General features: G+C 42.2%; 1 protein-coding gene across 1 annotated transcript in view; it reads right to left on the minus strand.

Moving 5' to 3' along the window:
* Positions 1–19,501, minus strand: part of wwox (WW domain containing oxidoreductase) — a 173,700-nt gene that overhangs the window by 135,908 nt on the left and 18,291 nt on the right. The window contains exon 5 of the mRNA XM_015964707.3: positions 13,435–13,541. Coding sequence (XP_015820193.1) covers positions 13,435–13,541 — 107 coding nt within the window. The remainder of the gene's footprint in view (positions 1–13,434; positions 13,542–19,501) is intronic.

The raw sequence follows: 19,501 nt of genomic DNA on the forward strand, positions 1-19,501 counted from the left end.
CCATCACTGTGTGGTACGCTGGAGCCACAGTGAGGGACAAAAATAGACTGCAGCGCATTGTGCGCTCTGCTGAGAAGGTGATTGGCTGCAGCCTTCCATCTCTCCAGGACCTGTACGTCTCCAGAACTCGGGGGCATGCAGATCGGATAGCAGCTGACCCTTCTCACCCGGGACACAGACTTTTTGAGCCACTTCCCTCAGGCAGGAGGTTACGGTCCATCCAGACCAGAACCTCTCGCCATAAGAACAGCTTCTTTCCATCTGCCGTTAGACTTGTGAACAGCTTATAAACACACAACCATGCTCGTCTTCTGTACTTGGCATAACGTCACGTTATCGGCCATATTACCATTACCTGCCTTTTTATAGCAAAGTTTTTATGCTAGTTTATTATATTTTATTCTACTTTATTCTATTTTTAATTATATTATTCATGTTATATATAGCACGTTAGTACCGAAGCAAGTTCCTAGTTTGTGAATTGTTTGTTCACTGAAAATGGCAATAAACCTAATCTGATTCTGATTCTGAAATACATTATAATTGTCCATTTTTATATTAAAAAAACATCTAGTTAGGTTTGTGTATTGGGGCAGCAGTAGCTCAGGGGTTAGAGAGGGTTGTCCAGAAATTGGAGGTTGCAGGTTCGATCCCAGGAGAGAATTCTGCTGTTGTGTCCTTGGGCAAGACACTTAACCCTGCCTAACTGCTAGTGGTGTTTGGAGGGACTGGTGGTGCCTGTGCTCGAAAGCCTCGCCTCTGTCATTGAGCCCCAGGGCAGCTGTGGCTACATCACTCTCTCAGGTGAATGTGTGTGTGAATGGATGAATGATACACTCCTCATAATAACATTTTACTTTCTTTGACATGGAATGTGCTACTACTAGATCACCTGTTGAATTAAGGTCTCTTTCCAGAGTATTTCTCTAATCCAATGGCACCATCTAGTGGCTGACAAGCATATCACACAAATAGTCTCTTGATCCGTTTTTTTTAGATGGCAACTTCACGTTTCTTCTTTATAAACGTGCTTCTGTAGATGACAAACAGAGCTAAAATACGTTGTATTATAAGTATTATTCTCATGCCATGTTGTGTTCTCATATACTTGGATTTTCGAGACTTACTTGTCCGTGAAAAGTTCACCAACTCTGCATCAGCTGAGGTACTCCTTAAATTTGAAGCATGTAAGCAGTAGTCTAACGCTATTGGTTAGTTCTGGCTGGCGCTCAATTTCCTATTGCACAGAGCTCTGCGGAGCAGGGGCGTGCTTAGCAAAAAAATAAAAAGACATATTGCTAACATTTTATCACAGTACATGATGAGACAATCCCTTTTACGGATTTCTGAAAGATTATACATCATTTCTGAAAGATTATACATCAGTTCTGAAAGGGGAAAACTCTGGAACTAACTAACATGAAGACAATAAAATGTATTAGTACATAGAATATGTACTAAAAAATCACAATGTAGCCATGGAAATACTACTTGGTATATACACTCAACAAATATATAAACGCAACACCTTTGTTTCTGCTCCAATTTTTCATGAGATGGACATAAAGATCTAAAATTCATTCCAGATACACAATATTACCATTTCTCTTAAACATTGTTCACAAATCAGTCTAAATGTGTGATAGTGAGCACTTGTGCTTTGCTGAGAAAATCCATCCCACCTCACAGGTGTGCCACATCAAGATGCTGATCCGACATCATGAGTAGTGCACAGGTGTACCTTATACTGCCCACAATAAAAGGCCACCCTGGAATGTGCAGTTTTGTCTCACAGCAAAGTGCCACAGATGCCACAAGCATTGAGGGAGCGTGCAATTGGCATGCTGACAGCAGGAATGTCAACCAGATCGGTTGCTCGTGCATTGAATGTTCATTTCTCTACCATAAGCCATCTCCAAAGGCATTTCAGAGAATATGGCAGTACATCCAACTGGCCTCACAACCGCAGATGACGTGTAACCACACAGGCCCAGGACCTCCACATCCAGCAGGTTCACCTCCAAGATCGTCTGAGACCAGCCACTCAGTCAGCTGCTGAAACAATTGGTATCCATAACCGAACAATTTCTGCACAAACTGTCAGAAACCGTCTCAGGGAAGCTCAACTGCATGCTCATCGTCCTCATCGGGGTCTTGACCTGACTCCAGCTCATCGCCGTAACAGACTTAAGTGGGCAAATGCTCACATTCGATGACGTTTGGCACGTTGGAGAGGTGTTCTCCTCACGGATGAATCTCGGTTTACATTGTTCAGGGCAGATGGCAGTAGCGTGTGTGGCGTCGTGTAGGTGAGCGCTTTGCCGATGTCAATGTTGTGGATCAAGTGGCCCATGGCGGTGGTGGGGTTATGGTATGGGCAGGCATGTTATGGACAAAGAACACAGGTGCATTTTATTGATGGCATTTTGAATGCACAGAGATACCGTGATGAGATCCTGAGGCCCATTGTTGTGCCGTACATCCATGAACATCACCTCATGTTTCAGCAAGATAATGCACGGCTCCATGTTGCAAGGATCTCTACACAATTCTTGGAAGCTGAAAAGGTCCCAGTTCTTGCATGGCCAGCATACTCACCAGACATGTCACCCGTTGAGCATGTTTGGGATGTGCTTAACCGGCGTATACAACACCGTGTACCAGTTCCCACTAATATCCAACAACTTCGCACAGCCATTGAAGAGGAGTGAACCAACATTCCACTAGCCACAAATGACAATCTGATAAACTATGTGAAGATGATGTGTGGCACTGCATGAGGCAAATGGTGGTCACACCAGATACTGACCAGTTCTGAGTCCCCAGACCCCCAATAAAGCAAAAAACTGCACATTCCAGGGTGGCCTTTTATTGTGGGCAGTATAAGGTACACCTGTGCACTACTCATGATGTCAGATCAGCATCTTGATGTGGCACACCTGTGAGGTGGGATGGATTATCTCAGCAAAGCACAGGTGCTCACTATCACACATTTAGACTGATTTGTGAACAATGTTTGAGAGAAATGGCAATATTGTGTTTCTGGAATGAATTTTAGATCTTTAAGTCCATCTCATGAAAAATCGGAGCAGAAACAAAGGTGTTGCGTTTATATTTTTTATATTTTTGTTGAGTGTATGTGTGTGTGTGGGGGGGGGGGGTGTCTGTGTGTGTGCGTGCATGTGCGTGCGTGCGTGTGTGTGTGTGTGTGCTCTGTCTTCTCGATCCCCAGTGAGTCGTGGTGGATGGCTGCTTATACTGAGCCAGGATCCTCTGGAGGTTTCTTCCTGTTAAAAGGGAGTTTTCCTCTCCACTGTCGCTGCATGCTTGCTTAGTATGAGGATTGCTGTAAAGACTGACACTAGTCAGTGGCTCGATGCAATCTGCTGGGTTCCTTATATAAGAAACTTTTTACTGACTGACTTAATGAACTGAACTGTATTGGAACGTTTACTTTTCGTAGTGCCTTGAGACGACTTGTGATTTTGTGCTATGTAAATAAACTGAATTGAATTGAATAATAGCTCTTTGGAGTCCTCTGACTCTGAAAGGTGCTATAAAAGTGCAGGTTATTTATCATTTATCAATTAATCACATGACACTGAAGTAGGATTGGCACCATTTGTTTATCCCAGTTAAAGCCGTCTTTTTGTTGTTGTTGGGTTGCACAAGAGAATAACATGTAACTGCAGCATTTTTTATCCTTATTGTGATGACGATGACAGGTGTGACAAGTTCTGCTCAGTCATCACAACACTTTAGATGTTAGTGGCAGAGACCTTCTTAACTGAATGTGGGTATCAAGGAGAGCGGGAGTGTATCAAAAGTCCAAATCTGTATGTGGGAAGTGGCATTAGCCCAGTCCAAACAGTCCTTTGAGATGTTATAACAAACACTGATACTGCAAAGAGGATACATTTTCAATATGTTGGGCAAATCTATCCAGTTAATCTTTGGATCTTGTAAGACGTTCATCACAGGCGTTGGGAAGTTGTAATCAGTCCAAACTGAGCTAAAGACGCAATAAAAGTGTAGAATAAAAACCAGCTAATGTTTCCAGATGGTTTCCACAATCAACATTACTGTGTTTTCTTGTTTGGCAGACAGCAGATAGCCTTAGTCTATTTTGGCTCCATTTTATTACAAATGGTCCCATCACTTGATTCGAAACATTAGGAGTGTGTGCTGGACTTGTCTCTCTATGGTCAGCACTTCTCACACTTCAATAAAAAAACATTCTCTGCTGGCAGACAGAAGAAGGGGAGAAAGAGTGAAAGCGATCCTATCCACCTCTCACCTCTCTCATCATAAGAAGTTCTCATCCCAGGGCTATGAGTACTCCTTCACAGGGAGGAGTAAAAAGAGAGAGGGATGGGAATCTGTCAGGTTCAAACAACAAAGAGGTGCTGTCTTATACATCCTTCCTCAGCCTGTCCCCTTCAGTGGCAGTGACATCATTTAAATCATTTAAATCCTCCCCAACATGACCTATGGCAAGTGACCCATCATTCCAACGCTCACACCTCCTTGTGAGACAGCCGCTGAACTGCTTATTTAGCAGAAAATATCAACGAGCTAACTATGTGATTTATTCAAAATTATTCCTCCGCGGTGCTCCTTCACTCAGAGCGTTTGCCCATAGTTCACTGTGGTCCAGGCAATTAGGAGGAGGCCACACCTCTTCAGGAGACAGAGCACCTGGCTACAGCAGACAGACATAAGGAGGAACAGAGCCGAGCGGCGCGCAGCTTTCTGTGATGGGCTGGAATAACTAAGCAGAGCAGTGAGGGAGAGGGTGAGGGTGAGGAATGCAAGCAAGGCACTTTAGGATTCATTTAGGTTCCCCATCTCCCTGGTCACTTTATTAGCAGTCTGGGAAGAGTGATGCATGTCCCAAAGCTATGCAAAATGCATAATCAAGCATTTAAATACATGCCATGTGGATGGGTGTGTGCAGCGTGCAAGCACCTATGTGTGCATACTCACTGAACTTTCCGAGTGTATTACATACATGCAAAATCATGAACGCTCACAAAACGCTTACTCCTGTAAAAGTTCAAGGTATTCAACTCTGTAGTAGCACTTTCTGCTACACACACCCTCCCTGTTCCCAAAAGCTGAATTGGAACGTTCACCTGCATTATAAAGAAATCCTCAGCCGTGTATTACAGGAAGTCCTTTTATGGTTTCTTATGGGTGGTTGAATTTCAGAAAAATCTGATTTGGGTCAATTTGGAGTTAAAAAAAATGCGGGATTTCGTATTTATATTGAAATTACAGCCACTCCTCCTTTCATCCGTCCTTTCTGTTCTTTCACTGAGTTGTGATGGAAAACAATCGAGGACAAATTAGCCTTTTTTTATTCCCAGATCAACAACAGACTGCATGTAGAAAACAAACAAGCAGATAAAGGGGTACGGGAATGTGCCCCTGGAGACGCAGAAGCATGATCCTGATATGCAAAGGAAAAGTGTCTTATTCAGGAAATACGAGACACCCCCCCTCTCCTAGAGCTAATGTATTCAAGAGTATAACCTTGCTTTTATGTTAAATTAAAACAAAGAATCTGTGAAATCGTGTTATCAAAAAAAATTAAAGGCTTACGATTAAACCCGGGAAGAAATAAAAATGACTAACTGTGATCTACTGGGCTTTATGGAAGACTGGAGAGTCCTACAGGCCTGCTCAGTGACCTGGGAAATGGGCTGCAGCTTCCTTGATCATTTTAGGAAAAGAAAAAGAAAAAGTAGCTGGGAATCAAAAGGTGAGTGCAGAGAGGACACAAAAAGCCTCGCTGTGAGGTAAGATAGAGGAATGATGACAAAAAGAGTTGCATCCTGAGGCCCTGGAGGGGCTGCAACTAACCAGGTCAGCATTTCACATGTGTCGCTTCCTGTTGGCCTCAACGAGAAGAGCTTGGCTGTAGCGTGGCAGGGCACGGTGGCCGGCGGGGCAGAGGGCCTGACAGGCTGACACACGGGGTTATGCAGCAGGCAAATGAACAAAAGCAGGCACACACCGATAAGTATTCCCCATTTCACTCCCCCCAACCAAAGGGATTCTGGTTAAAGGTGACGTGGAGGAGGCAGCAAGGTTTCTGAGAAATAAAATGATCAACAAGAGGAGGAGTTTTTTGAGAGGAAATAAGGAACTCATCATGAAATTTGCACCCCTTATTATTGCATGTGGCATAATCTACTCAATCCCAACCCCGTCCCCTGCTCTCATCTGTTTGTTGATGCTGGGTTTTCGCTTCTCAGCAGACAAATTTTAAATCATCTTATATTTTTCCAGCATAGATCAGCTCTGTCTGCCTGTCTCACTCTGCTTCTATGGCCTGTGTTAATGTTGCTGTTTGACATTGCAAGCAGCAGGCATTTTTTCTCCCAGCAGCCTCAGTGGACACTGAGCTTTAGCCTAATTGGTTCCAGAGCAGACCCTGACAGAACTCTCCACAGCGGCGTGCAGCCATATTAATACCCCACGCCCCACACACACTCACACACACACACACACACACACACACACAGCAAAAACAAGCACAGCAATCAGTGACTAACTCGCTAATTAACGCCCTTACAAAGCATCTCATTAGCATGTGTTGTAGAAAAGAGGCAGTGAGGGAAATGAGCATTTTGGATTAACAAAAAGGAAAGAAATTACGAAATAAGACCATGGAACACGTGTGCATGTGGGTATATTGTATTCCACTCAGGGGCCAAGGGCCTTGGTTGGCCCACCAAGCAGCACACAGCTTCTCATGGGAGTCCATTACAACTCTCAGAGGAAGATCTCGAAGTAAAAGATAAGCATAATTTTAAAAGCAATCAGGAAAAATAAATCTCCAGCACGCAGGCAACACTTTAGTAGTTAACCAGCAACTTAACCTGCTTGGACTGTGAGTGGAATGGGAGATGGTGAGGTTAGCGGGATTACTGAAAATAGCAGGTAGTCAAAGCAAAGGCCAAGAGCAGCAGAGACTAAAGGTTTCCTTCTCTCGTTCTGAAGTTGTTTGGCTCGTTACTTTTGGAGGGGTTTTAGCGGGTCTGGTCGATCGCATGCCGAAAATAAACTTACCTAAATGTGGAGTTTTATGTTTCTTTTTATTTCCATGTAGCTTATTGCATTTTTAGTCTGGAGATAGACCGATATGGGGTTTTCTATGCCAATATGTAGAGCGAATGACCAATATGTGCAGCAGATTTTTAGGACTGATTTTCACGGCTGATATCTACATGAATCCCATCTTGTTTGTGTGCTAAAATGTTCTTTTCTGATTGCGAACTCTGTGCACTGCTCAGTATTAAAATCAAACATTTAGCTGAAGTTAATCAAACAAATCAAATCACTGACCAAGTATTAAATATGCAAAACAGGTCAATAAAAAAATGTCGGCTGAATAATGTGCTACTTTCTGTTTTGCAAAAGCTCCTGCAACCCTCAAGCATATCTGCACATCCGGCTTAACACAAGGAAGGTACACCTGGTGACAAAACCAGGTACTAAAACATCTGGTAGCTGAAATTGACAACAAGAGAGTATCAATCAATACACAAACCCCCAACAATCTTACAGCATCCCGAGAATGTCCTTTCTTTGTCCGAGAAAGGGAAAATCCAAAAATGTACCGCATATCTCCTGATTTGGACTCTGATCCAAATTGCGTCAAATCCCCCCTTACGTCACTGAATTGACGGTCCCTAGGGAGCATGCAATCTATGAGGTGTACATGTGCAACAGACTGCGGTACACCAACTTAGCAGCCGAATAAGACGCCCAAGGCTGGACTGCAGGTTGCAGGGGTTATGTAGGTATAGGTCAACAACAAAGTTACTTTGGCAAATCAAGGGAAAAGCTCACATGAAAGCAATAAAATACCTCTGAGAACCAAGACTTAACTTTTGAATAGAGAGTATTTATTATGCAGAAATTATTAGTAAGATCCTGCAAAAGCATCAGGCTGCATATGGCTGACTTTAAATCAGCTGTACTAGAGAGGTATGCTGTCCGATGCCAATATATTACACATAAAAGATAAATATTTGCCCAACATAACAACCTATCCATATTTTGGTCTATGGGAGGAAGTCCAAATGACCAGACAGAACCCTTATATGCAATAATAATACTGGCTACCATCAGAAAGTTAAAAAGCTTGCATCAAGTCAATCCAATTCAAGATGGCCTCCCCAGTTTCACTTAGCCAACACAAAAATGTCTTTAACTCACTTCTACAGATAATGAGCTACAATTTCATGTAGGTCAAAGCTGAGAGTCCTTCTCAAAGCACACAGATTGTGTAAGATCTTGTTATTTTGCACAAGATTGTGCAACGTTACGTCATAAGGTTTTATTAAAAAAGAGAAAAAGAACTTAATTCCTTAATATAAGAGGATCTTAGTTTGAATCTCTGCTATAATCAAAGTATTTAATGAGCATTCCTTTAAGGACCGCTAGGGCTTTAATAATTTGTTTGCCAAACAGCAACTTTAAAAGGCAAAATGCATGAAAACAAATTAATCTTTTTGGCAATTCATTTGAAAAAATGAAGTTCAAATTTTTACTTTTTATGCCTGAAGAAGAATAAAAAGACTCCACCTGACAGGTTGGGATAATTCATGCAACATGTGTGGAACCACTGCGTTTTGTTCCTTCTCTGTCTGTGTTTCTCTCCTCCTCTCTAATACTCTGGTTTTACTGAGGCTTCATCACAGCCTGTAGAATCCAGCCCCTCTTGAACCCTATGAAAGCAACTATCACTGAGCTTATTGTAGAACACAATCACAAGCTAAATGTTCACCCCCTCTTTGCCACTCTTAACACTTCTAATGAGGCTGCTGGAGAGGTTTCAACTCAGTTTAAAACAAAAAGAGAAAGCTCAGATTGGGCCTGTGCAGATGAAGAGATTAATGATTAGGTACGTTAGGTACAGGACGGACGCTTCTCTTCCAGGAATGTTCCATTCAGTGTATTGTTCTTCACTGGTGAAACACGGCACGATCGGCTGGGAAGGATGAGCCCTCTGACCCAGCTCTTCCTAGCCGTTCTGACCTCCCCATTTTCCATCGCTGACCTCACGGTTATACACCCTATCAGTACACGGTGCTGCATTGAACCGCACCGCCTCGCAAATGGTGCGGGCAATCACTCTCACCTCTGAGTACCAAAGCCCTCCCACTCAGAAGGACAGAACTAAAAAAAAAAGAAAGAGTTGGAGAAAAAGAGAGTTCCTAGTTATACTAAGCAGGTAGTTAGAGGTGAGAGGTCTTACAATCGGGATGGCAGCTCCCCTCCTGGCAGCCAGAGCGGAACTCTGGAAGGGACCTGGAAGTAGATATGGTGACCTTTTCTACAGAGGACCCCAAAATATACTCACTTATCAAAATGACCTTAACATAGGAGCATGGGAAGGTAAGCAGAGGCCATCCATCACCTTAAAGATTAATCCTCCTCTCCATTCTTCTCATGAATCTATTAATAATGTCTCCAAAAGGGGGGGGGGGGAGAGAATTGCTGCAAAGATTTATTCTGATATTGTGACTTTTATTCATTAGCCTGTAACGGGGAGATTCCCCGAGAAGGAAATAAGGAGAGACCGTTTCAGAAATACTAATTTACTGCCCCGTCTCTTTATTCAGACTACACCAAACTCTTAATTCAGTACTTAAATTGCAGGAGAGTCTGCCTACGGAGCGCGAGAGTTCAATAGAAAAACGTAAGATAATCATTTCCATCCCTCATTTATTCCTAAAAAGGAATTCTACGCTACTCCCATTTGTTAATTCACCTACATTTAGTGTCGTAGATGAATCTGTGGCAGGTGTGAAGCTGGAAAATCAATTGTAGTACAGATTGTGGTACTGGGAGCTTTTCCTCACCCATTTAAACAAAGCAGTGGATTTCACAGTGTGGAGCAGCACTGACAGCCCCAGGGGCATACTTCAATTAGGGAGTTTGGCGAGTTTAAACACTGTAGATCTACTCACGCTCAGAGGCGTTTGTCTCCCCCCCCCCCCCCCCTCTCTCTCTCTCTCTCTCTTTTTTCCTCCCTCTCAGCCTTTCTTCTCATATCTGCGCTGAGCACTCGCTCTCCTCCATCTTCAAGTCCTGCTCTCTGTAATCAACCCAGTGCTAATGGCTTATTCTTTCTGCTCCAGCACCCACATTTTGCTTGTTTATTTTCCCAAACTCGTAAATCTGGTGACATGTCACAAGTGCAGCGATATTAGAGCAATAATCTCAGGTAATTATCAGATGCCCTCTCACTTTTCCTCCCCCTCCCTCTGTTTAACTCCATTCTCAGAGACTGAGGGTTTCTCATTGTTCCTGTGAACTGCAGTTAAATTCAAACGTTTTAACTTTGTTGCTACAATTTTGAATATAATGTTTAAATAACCATATTCTACTCTAAAACCATGCCTGCCACAATCTTATCATAGTGTACCTTGCATTGTTTTTTTTTTTTTTAATTTTATGAACCTTTGAGAACATAACACCATTTCAGCAGTTTCATTCTTGACATTTTAGTACCTTCCAGAATGAGCCCTTTCAGGGCAAACTGGAGCTGGCCACACCCACCCATTCCCCACTCAGGCTGCTATTAGCTGAGAAGCTCTGATATCTGGGGGGGGGGGGGGGGGGGGGGCTTGTAGTGGGAGGGGCCACCTCTCTTGAACATGAGAGGTGGTTCAACTCAAATTTGTGACATCTCAAACAAGGACTTTTTGAAACGGCTTGTTTTAGGCACATAATTCCCAAAACTAGGGATGCACCGATGGATCGGCATTTGATCGTAATCGGCCGATAGCGCCCCTATCGGTTTTGATCGGAATTTTCAAAATAGATCAAAGCAAACCGATCAGGTAGGGTTGTCACGGTAACCAGTGTAGCGCTAAACCCCGGTAAAAAAAAAAAAAAAAAAAAAGTTGACAATAATAACCGTCTTGTTTTTAAAAAACTATATTATCTTGGTGGGTTTACCATGGCTGCGGTGTAGGCGCGGTGATCCTTACCAGCCACCGTATCATCTGCAGAAGTTGCCAGCGGCACATACACGCTTTGTTTACAACAAAACTTTCTTGAAGCTAAAGCTGAAATAATGGTCAAAGGAGGAGACGGCAGCGCTCAGGAGGACATTTATTATCCCTCAAAAAAGACAAAGTCGGAAGTACGGGCATATTTTAGATATTTGAAGAATGCCGAGGGAGTTTATAGAAGACGGGCGGCTATTCTGTTTGCAGCACGAGCAGAAAAAGTGTCTGTGAAAGGCAGCAACGCTTCTTATCTCATGACACATCTGCGTGACCATCACCCACAACTCTACAGTCAACGCAAGGCAAGTTAACGTTAGCGTTTTAGCTAAAATGCGTGATCCGAGGATTTGGGTTGAGGGAGAATGCAATGAGTCGCTATATCAAGCAGCCGCAGCGCCGCTACCTGCATATAAACCGTGTCGCGGACACCCCCATGTTGAAATGACGCTATGCATTACGGGGCTCCCAGGGGCCGATAAGAGTTGGTCTCTCTCCGAGAATAATTATGAATTTAACAATGATTACTGCCTGATGACATTTTCCCACATCTGCAAAGCTCACTGGTAAGGACACAAACCGAGGACAATATTTTCATGAAATACGGATTGCTCAAGTAAGGGTAAAAAAAAGTTTCTGATTAGAAGACTACTTGAGTACTGAGTATCATCTGATCTAATATTTTTAAATGATGACATCAAACAGACATAAAATACGAAGTTATGGGCAAATATTGGTATTTTAAAGACTAAAGGGGAAAAATGTAAACAAATAAACAACATAATTACAAAATAACACATTTTAGGCAAAATTTAGACACAAACTGAGGACAATATTTCCTGACATACAGGGTTTATTTAATTGTGTGAAAATGTAGCACGTTTAAAAAAAATACCGCGATAATACCGAAAACCGTGGTAATTTTGGTCACAATAACCGTGAGGTTAAATTTTCACACCGTGACAACCCTAATACAGACCATTTTAGATTAGGTTACATTTCCTTTATTCCCAGATTATGTAGTTTGTAGCACTCATTATAATGTTGTAGAAAATTTCTGGCCAATCCACGTGATCGGTATCGGTGATCGGTATCGGTGATCAGCATTCTTTGATATCGGTATCGGTGATCGGCAGCAAAAAACCTGATCGGTGCATCCCTACCCAAAACCAAACACGGACAGAAAACAGATGGATGAGATTTTTTCCATGTTTGGAGGGTTTACAGGGGCAGTACAAAATGATGTAAAAGATGGTTTTTGTATAATATGCTCTCTTTAAAATGATTAAATGTGTTCATTTTTATTAGAATATATGAATTACTCTCTTGCTTTATGATTATCTCAACGTAAATAAAATGAAAGCTTCTCAAATTAGATTCAACAAGAGTAAAATCAGAGCTTGTAATATTTTTAAGTCATGAAAAAAAGCTAATTTGGAGTCTGTTTTAAAAACAACTATGTATTTACTTTTCTAGATCTGAGTCCATGGTCTTGAGTCAGAAAAGGGTAGAATGCCTTATATCCTGCCCCAAGTTGAGTAGTTAAAGTATCTCAGGGTCTTGTTCACGAGTGAGGGAAAGCTGGAGCGTGAGATCGACAGGCAGATTGGTGCTGCGTCGGCAGTGATGCGGACGTTGTACCGGTCTGTCGGGTGAAGAGAGAGCTGGGCCAGAAAGCGAAGCTCTCGATTTATCGGTCAGTCTGCGTTCCTACCCTCACCTGGCCACGAGCTTTGGGTAGTGACCGAAAGAATGAGACTGCAGATACAAGCAGCCGAAATAAGTTTTCTCCGCAAGATGGCTGGGCTCTCCCTTAGAGATAGGGTGTGAAGCTCGGTCATTTGGGAGGGGCTCAGAATAGAGCTGCTGCTCCTCCACATCGAGAGGAGCCAGTTGAGGTGGATCGGGGATCTGGTCCAACTGGGAGGAGACTTAAAGGAAGAACCAGGACACACTGAAGGGACTATGTTCTGGCCAGAGAATGCCTTGGGGTTCCCCCAGGGGAGCTGGCCCAAGTGGCTGGGGAGAGAGAAGTCTGGGCCTCTGTGCTTTAACTGCCTTCGCAACCTGATGAGTGGATGAAAATGGATGGATGGTAATTATTCTAGTTTTGAGACACCGCTTGACACAGGAAGCAATGTTTGATAGGAAGTTTGTTTATTTGATCCTGATGTGTTAAATGATGCAAAATTAAGATTAAGTGTTAAATTAAACGTCTGTGGAGAGCTCTGAGAAAGGAAAAGCACAGAAATATGATTTTTTTTTATCTCTTTCATTTCATATTGTATCATGATTTCAAAAATAGCCTCCTGGCTGTCAGACTGGCTTATTTCCCATTCTCAAATAAAAAAAATTGAATTAAAAAAATTATAAACACAGTGGTCGCACATAATGTCTCACTTACCCACTCCTGCTGAATTAGGTTAGCCGCCTTGCTGGCGCGAGACAAGTTCCGGCAGGCCAAGATCACACGGGCACCATGTAGAGCAAAGGACCTGGCCGTCTCAAAGCCTGAGACGGGACACGAGGGAAGAACAGACGAAGACATGAAAGCAAAAGGAGAGGAAAGTAAGAAGGGTGAACATAAGCAAGGCTTCAAATATTAGGCTCTTTCTGAAAATATCTTTAATTCTACTGAGTTCAATCTAATGAGGTAGAGGGGGGATGCAAGCTAAAATCTCTATCAATTTTCCATATAATTTCATTTCATTGAGTAACGCAGCAGTCTAGCGGGGCGAGTTCATCATTTCTCTCTGAAGTGATGAAACTGATTGTGGTTCCAGACTTTTTCGTCCTCATCTTAGATTTAGTTTCTGAATTTGACCACCAGCTACCCCAAAAGCACGATTGCTGCTGACGCTGTTTGGAGAGGCAGGAATCAGCTGTTAATGACGTTAATAATAATTACACAGCGACGACAGCAATTAAGAAAGCATAATGAAAGAAGTCAAAAGAGCAACAGAAACACAACACGCAGATCCAAACGAGTCTCGGTGCGACAGATTTCAGCACATCAAAAGGGCCTCTGATAAGAGCCGCTCTCCCCACAGAAACCGCAGATATACGCGGGGAATTTATCAGTCCGAGTCTACTTCACGGCCCCATCCAAATCATGTAGTCACGATAAAACTGACAAAAACTCCTGATAGAGGGGGAGAAGTTCATTTCTAAATTATAAGTCTAAATGGGTCATTTCATCCTGTAGGTTGAATTAATTTATGAGGTTAACTTTCTTCCTTAACCATAATTTTTTATTACTTTTGACATTTATTAACCCGCACAGTTTCAAGGATAGGTTCAAATGCACAAGGCTGCATTTATCAGACAAAGAGAAAGCCGAGCTCTTTTATTATTTATATTTATTTATAAGGACTTGATTGACATTCTGTCAGGCTCGGTAACTGATTGTGGCAAAGAGGATGTGAGGAGGCAGAGCAGTAGGCAGAGTGCATCAGAGGGTGGATTAATACAGACTGTAATTAGATTATATGTCTTAATCTGATTTTCATTAAGAGCAAAACTGGGAGGTTTAATTGTTAGAAGAGTGCTAAGGACTAATATCTATTAAAACTCAAAATTGGAGCAGGATTGGAATCCCTTTCTGACAAGTGAAGCATGGAAATGAAATTATATGACACCTTATTAGGTGTAATGAAGGAGACTGGCTGAGAGTGAAGATCATTTCACTCACAGGAAATGGAAGTGAAAATAAAAACAAGACGACAGGGAAAAAATAGGCTGTGTGACAGCTGGAATAAAAAAATACTTTAAACTTGCAGGAAAGGGAGCAGCCTTTAGGAAGAAACTGTTGATACATTTTCTGACTGCCAAACTGTTGGCATTTTCTCAATGAATCTATCTACATAATTGCACAATAATAATAATAATGTGACCTTCTCTGCCGAGTAGACCAGGTATTCTCTATTTTGAAGGAGTTTTGTCTTGATGAGAGGCAGCAAAAAAATTCTAAATGTGTTTTTATTTTAAAGTTTTTTTAATACTTGATTTAGAAACAAAAATTTGTCATTTTTCCACACATTTCTTGAACATTATTAGATGTTATTTTGTTCTTTTAAGAACAAAAACTGACTCCATTTGCAAAAACAACTTATAATTAAACTTATATTACTTTTCATGTTTTTGGTATGAAAACTTGCACAAAGGTGCAGAAATACAGCTAAATAATCAATCCTGCAGAAGGATTAACTTACAATTTTTGTCTTTTTTCAAACTAATAAATAAGGACGCACATATAAAGATGACTGTGGAACACAAAAAAATGCACAATTTACTCTAGAGCAGAAACTTCCTAGTAACTGGGATAAAAATTAACAGAGCAACAAAGAAAGAAATAAAAGTATCTTAAACTCATCCGTTTATAAATCCTGGCAATTTATTGAAATGTTATAGCTTTACTGGCCATGTGTGCATGAAAAAAGACAAGAACATCTGTTGCACGTACACAAAGGTCCTGGTGACTTGAACTGTGAGTTTATACGCAAGAAAAAGACGAGAATCTGGATAGGATAGAATTGTTTACACTGTGTATTTTTTATTTTATTTTACATGCACAAAGTTTAACTAACACAGCATTTTAGACTGAACCTCCTTTTTGGGTTCAGTGATCCTATTGGATAACGTCTGATATGCAAACGGACTTTACTGCAGCCCTTTGCATACAATACATTAGGGGCTGCATGACTTAATTTTTTTTAAGTTGACAGTCAAGTAATGAAAATCGAGTCATTTCCTGTTCCTCACTTCTGATTACCTTCAATGGTGTCTGATTGCTGCAACCACCAGGTACAAAAACTAACTCACATAAGTCAGACTCAAGGCCCGCGGGCCAGATGCGGCCCGCGGAGCATTTTTATGTGGCCCGCGAGATAAATATCAAAAATATATTAAAACTGGCCCGCTGGCCAATTTTACTGCAAAGACGTCAACTCCCATGATGCTTTGCGGCGTCAGCGCGGAGCCGACGCGCCCCCTCCTTTGTGTTTTTTTCAGCGCCTGCTGCCGGTGTCTGCAGCTCCGCTGTCTCGGACAGACTACACTCCTCTCACTCAGCGCCGAGTTCACTCAGCTATTTTCTGACGTTGAAGCCCAGAAACGGAGATTCTAGCCGCTCAGTAATGTGTTCACGACTGAAAGAGAAAGTTTTCCAACTAACGTCCAGACAGAGCTGATATAACTCCAGCGAACAGCGACACGCTCAAACTAGCACGGCTCTGTGGTTGCTGTCGTTGTGTTTCCTCCCCGACACACAACAACGTGGTCAAGCAGCTCAGACATGTTCATCAGCACAAACCTATGTGAGCACCTGTTGTCATCTAATGTTGTCATTATTATGATGAAGATGAACAAAACAACAGGAGTCTCCTCCTCAGCTCGGATCAACCCCATGATGCAGGTATCTGGCTGGAACAGGTGAGCATCACAGTAAACCAGTGGAGCAAACTGAGCTTTAAATATGTTGGTTTTATGCTCTTTTTCTGCTCCAAAACATGAAAGTTAACAGGTGAGATGTTGCATTTTCATTTAAGATAAAATGATATTTTTATTTTGTTGTTGGCACGTGAGAAAAGATTTAACCTACAGTAAACAGGAAGTGGAAAGGCTGCAGATAGATGAATAGAATAGAAAATCCCTTTATTGTTCCTCAGTGGGGAAAGCTAGACGTCACAGCAGTGATGACACTTATTACAGGAGAAAAAAAGGAATAAAAAAATAAGAAAAATGAATAAACAAGAAAACATAAATCCTGAATAGATTTTAAAAATGCTGATTATACCACAAGTAATGAATACCACTGATGTGTTTTATTTGTAACTGACTTGCTCGTGTGTAATTTGGTTATTCCACATTCAGTGTTAATGCAGAAATATGTTTGTTTCCAAATTTAAAGGTTCAAAATTGCATATATGTTGATAAAGAAAATGTGCAAATTTGCCGTCACTTTTTCAAAAAATATTAAGTTTGGCCCTCGACTCCGTCCCAGAGTTTCATTTCGGCCCCTTGTGAGTTTGAGTTTGACACCCCTGAACTAACTTGTTTTTATTTGACTATTTTTCTGTCCAGTCTCTTTATTATCTTCCTGCATCTCCTCTCAATCCTAAAGAAAAACTGCTACATGGCTTCATATATATTCACCTTATGAGTTACCTTTGAACTGTAGTTCTAAAAGATCTACCGACCGCAAAAACAGCGGGGTGCGCGCTGGCCACACCGGTGAGGTGCGTCACCGGAGGACAAGGTGATGCGCCCCGCTCCACAGCAGCGAAACGCATCAGGCACAAATAAAAGACAGAAAACATAAAAGGAAATAAGCCGACATGAACGATCGCGTGTTAAATTTGTCTTTGAGGTGGCGACACCTGATTTGATAATGTTACTGTGGCCGTGCTCAGGACGCAGATGTCTGGAGCGCGTCAACAATCAGAGCTTTGCATGTGCACGCTGGTTAAGGTTAGGATGGGGGTGAGGGGAAGGTTAAATTGTAATAGGGTAAAGGTCACAATTTGGTTAAATGTCCGTTTTACGGCTGGTGTCAGTACCGACGCTCTGGCACAGCGTGTCGCCTCCTGACGCGCAGGAGCTCGTCACCTGCTGTCTTTTCCGAGGACTGCATGTTGCCGGTCATTATCACGTGACAGCGACTAGTCGATGACAGGCATAAAAAGTCACTACAGAGCAGTGAGGTCGACTAGTCGACAAGTTCATACAACCCCTACAATACATACATGAATGCTCTTTCTGGCTTAACTTCAATTAAGGAAATATTAAAACAATATATTATAAAGCTACTGAGCTTGATTGACTAAGCAACTGACAAAGATTTAATGATATAGGAAAATGAATTTAAATCAATCTTTACACAAACAAGCATGAATAAATGATTGATTTGTCTGGTATTGTGGGTGAAGTACATTAATAAAGTGAAAACATACTTTTTCCAAACATGGCACGGTTCAAAAGAATCTTCTCCAGCTTGTTTAAATTGGACAAGAGCAGCAGCTTCTGGTAAACAACAACACCTCACACTCACTTGTTGTGTGTACAAACCATGAAAGTGAAATTAATCGACACCAGTGTTTTCCATAATGGAGAACAAATTAGAATATGGCAGCGACAACAGCAGCCACGCAGAAGCCATGTATTTGCAATGACAAATAACAGGGGCTTGACATTAATTGTGAAATAACGAGAACGGCGATGCCGTAACAGAGACTCTCCGCCCCCTCGCCCGTGTTTACTGTTAGAGAGGGCTGCGGTGAAATTAGTTCCTGGTCAGGTGTACAACCAGAGGATCCTGTTTCAGCACGGGACGCTGATGGCGCTACATGACAGGAGGTCAGACGGCGGTTTCTTTTTTTCTCTGCCGGATCGACAGACGCCGTGAGCTGTTTTACATCACGCGGCGTCGGGCCTGCTAGGCTGCAGAGCTCGTCCAGGTTTGTTTCTGTCTAATTATGGAACACCACGGTGAACTCAGAAACACAAACAGAGGAGCACGTGTAACCGGAGCATTCTGAGACCCTGAGAGATGACAAAGATGAACATTTGATTGCATTTTCCTTCACTTTCAGCTTGCACACGAATACAGTAAGTGTGTGCAGAAATTGTGTTTTACCGTAATGTATAAAAAAGCATAAAAAATGTGTAAAATGTCCATTAAGCAGTGAATGCTCTTCATGGTACATTAGGATCCTGGCCCTGCTGATATCCCACAATAATGAGTGTGATTTAGTGATTTCACGCTTTGTTTGTCCTCCCTGGCCCGGCGCCCCCTCTCTGGATCCCCCACCCCGCCTGTACACAGGTGTATTGGCTCAATGTAATGAGATCATTACCAGCATCGTCAGTAAACGTGTTTATTTGGCAAACGGAGCCGCCTGTTCCTGCTCTCTCATGATCTGCAACCAAAGAGGCATTTAACTAAAATAAGCTGTGCAGTACAATTGGCCAATCAGAAGTCAATTCAAATCATTACAAAGCCTGTGGGCAAACATGGCGAGTTCCCACCATCAACTTTGGCCAGAGCTGGAGTAGTGCTCAAAACATCATGCACTGTTAATAATATGGTGTGTGGTGCAGTGCAAAGGTATTGAGCTACAGACAAAAAGTAAACAAATGCATCACTATCAGAGAAATTAGAGTAATAGTGTTTAATACTAAACTTATTCATGTACCTTAAGTCTGTTTAGCCACAATCAGTGCGTTTACATGCAGCCAGTAACCCTTTTAAAACCCGAATATTCACAATAACCCAGTTCCGCAGGTCCTTGTAAACACCGCTAAAAACCCGGATATGCTCATAAACGGGTTTTTTAAAACCCGGTTACTACACCTGGGGTAACCCTTTTCTAACCCGAATGTTTGGTCGTGGAAACGCATATCGGGATATCCCCATCAAAGCGTGTGTTCTGCGCATGCTCTGTTCGCAAAGAATCTTGGTCTTTTGAGTAGCG

The sequence above is a fragment of the Nothobranchius furzeri genome, chromosome 4 (genome assembly GCF_043380555.1).
Source record: "Nothobranchius furzeri strain GRZ-AD chromosome 4, NfurGRZ-RIMD1, whole genome shotgun sequence".
Classification (NCBI taxonomy): Eukaryota; Metazoa; Chordata; class Actinopteri; order Cyprinodontiformes; family Nothobranchiidae; genus Nothobranchius; species Nothobranchius furzeri.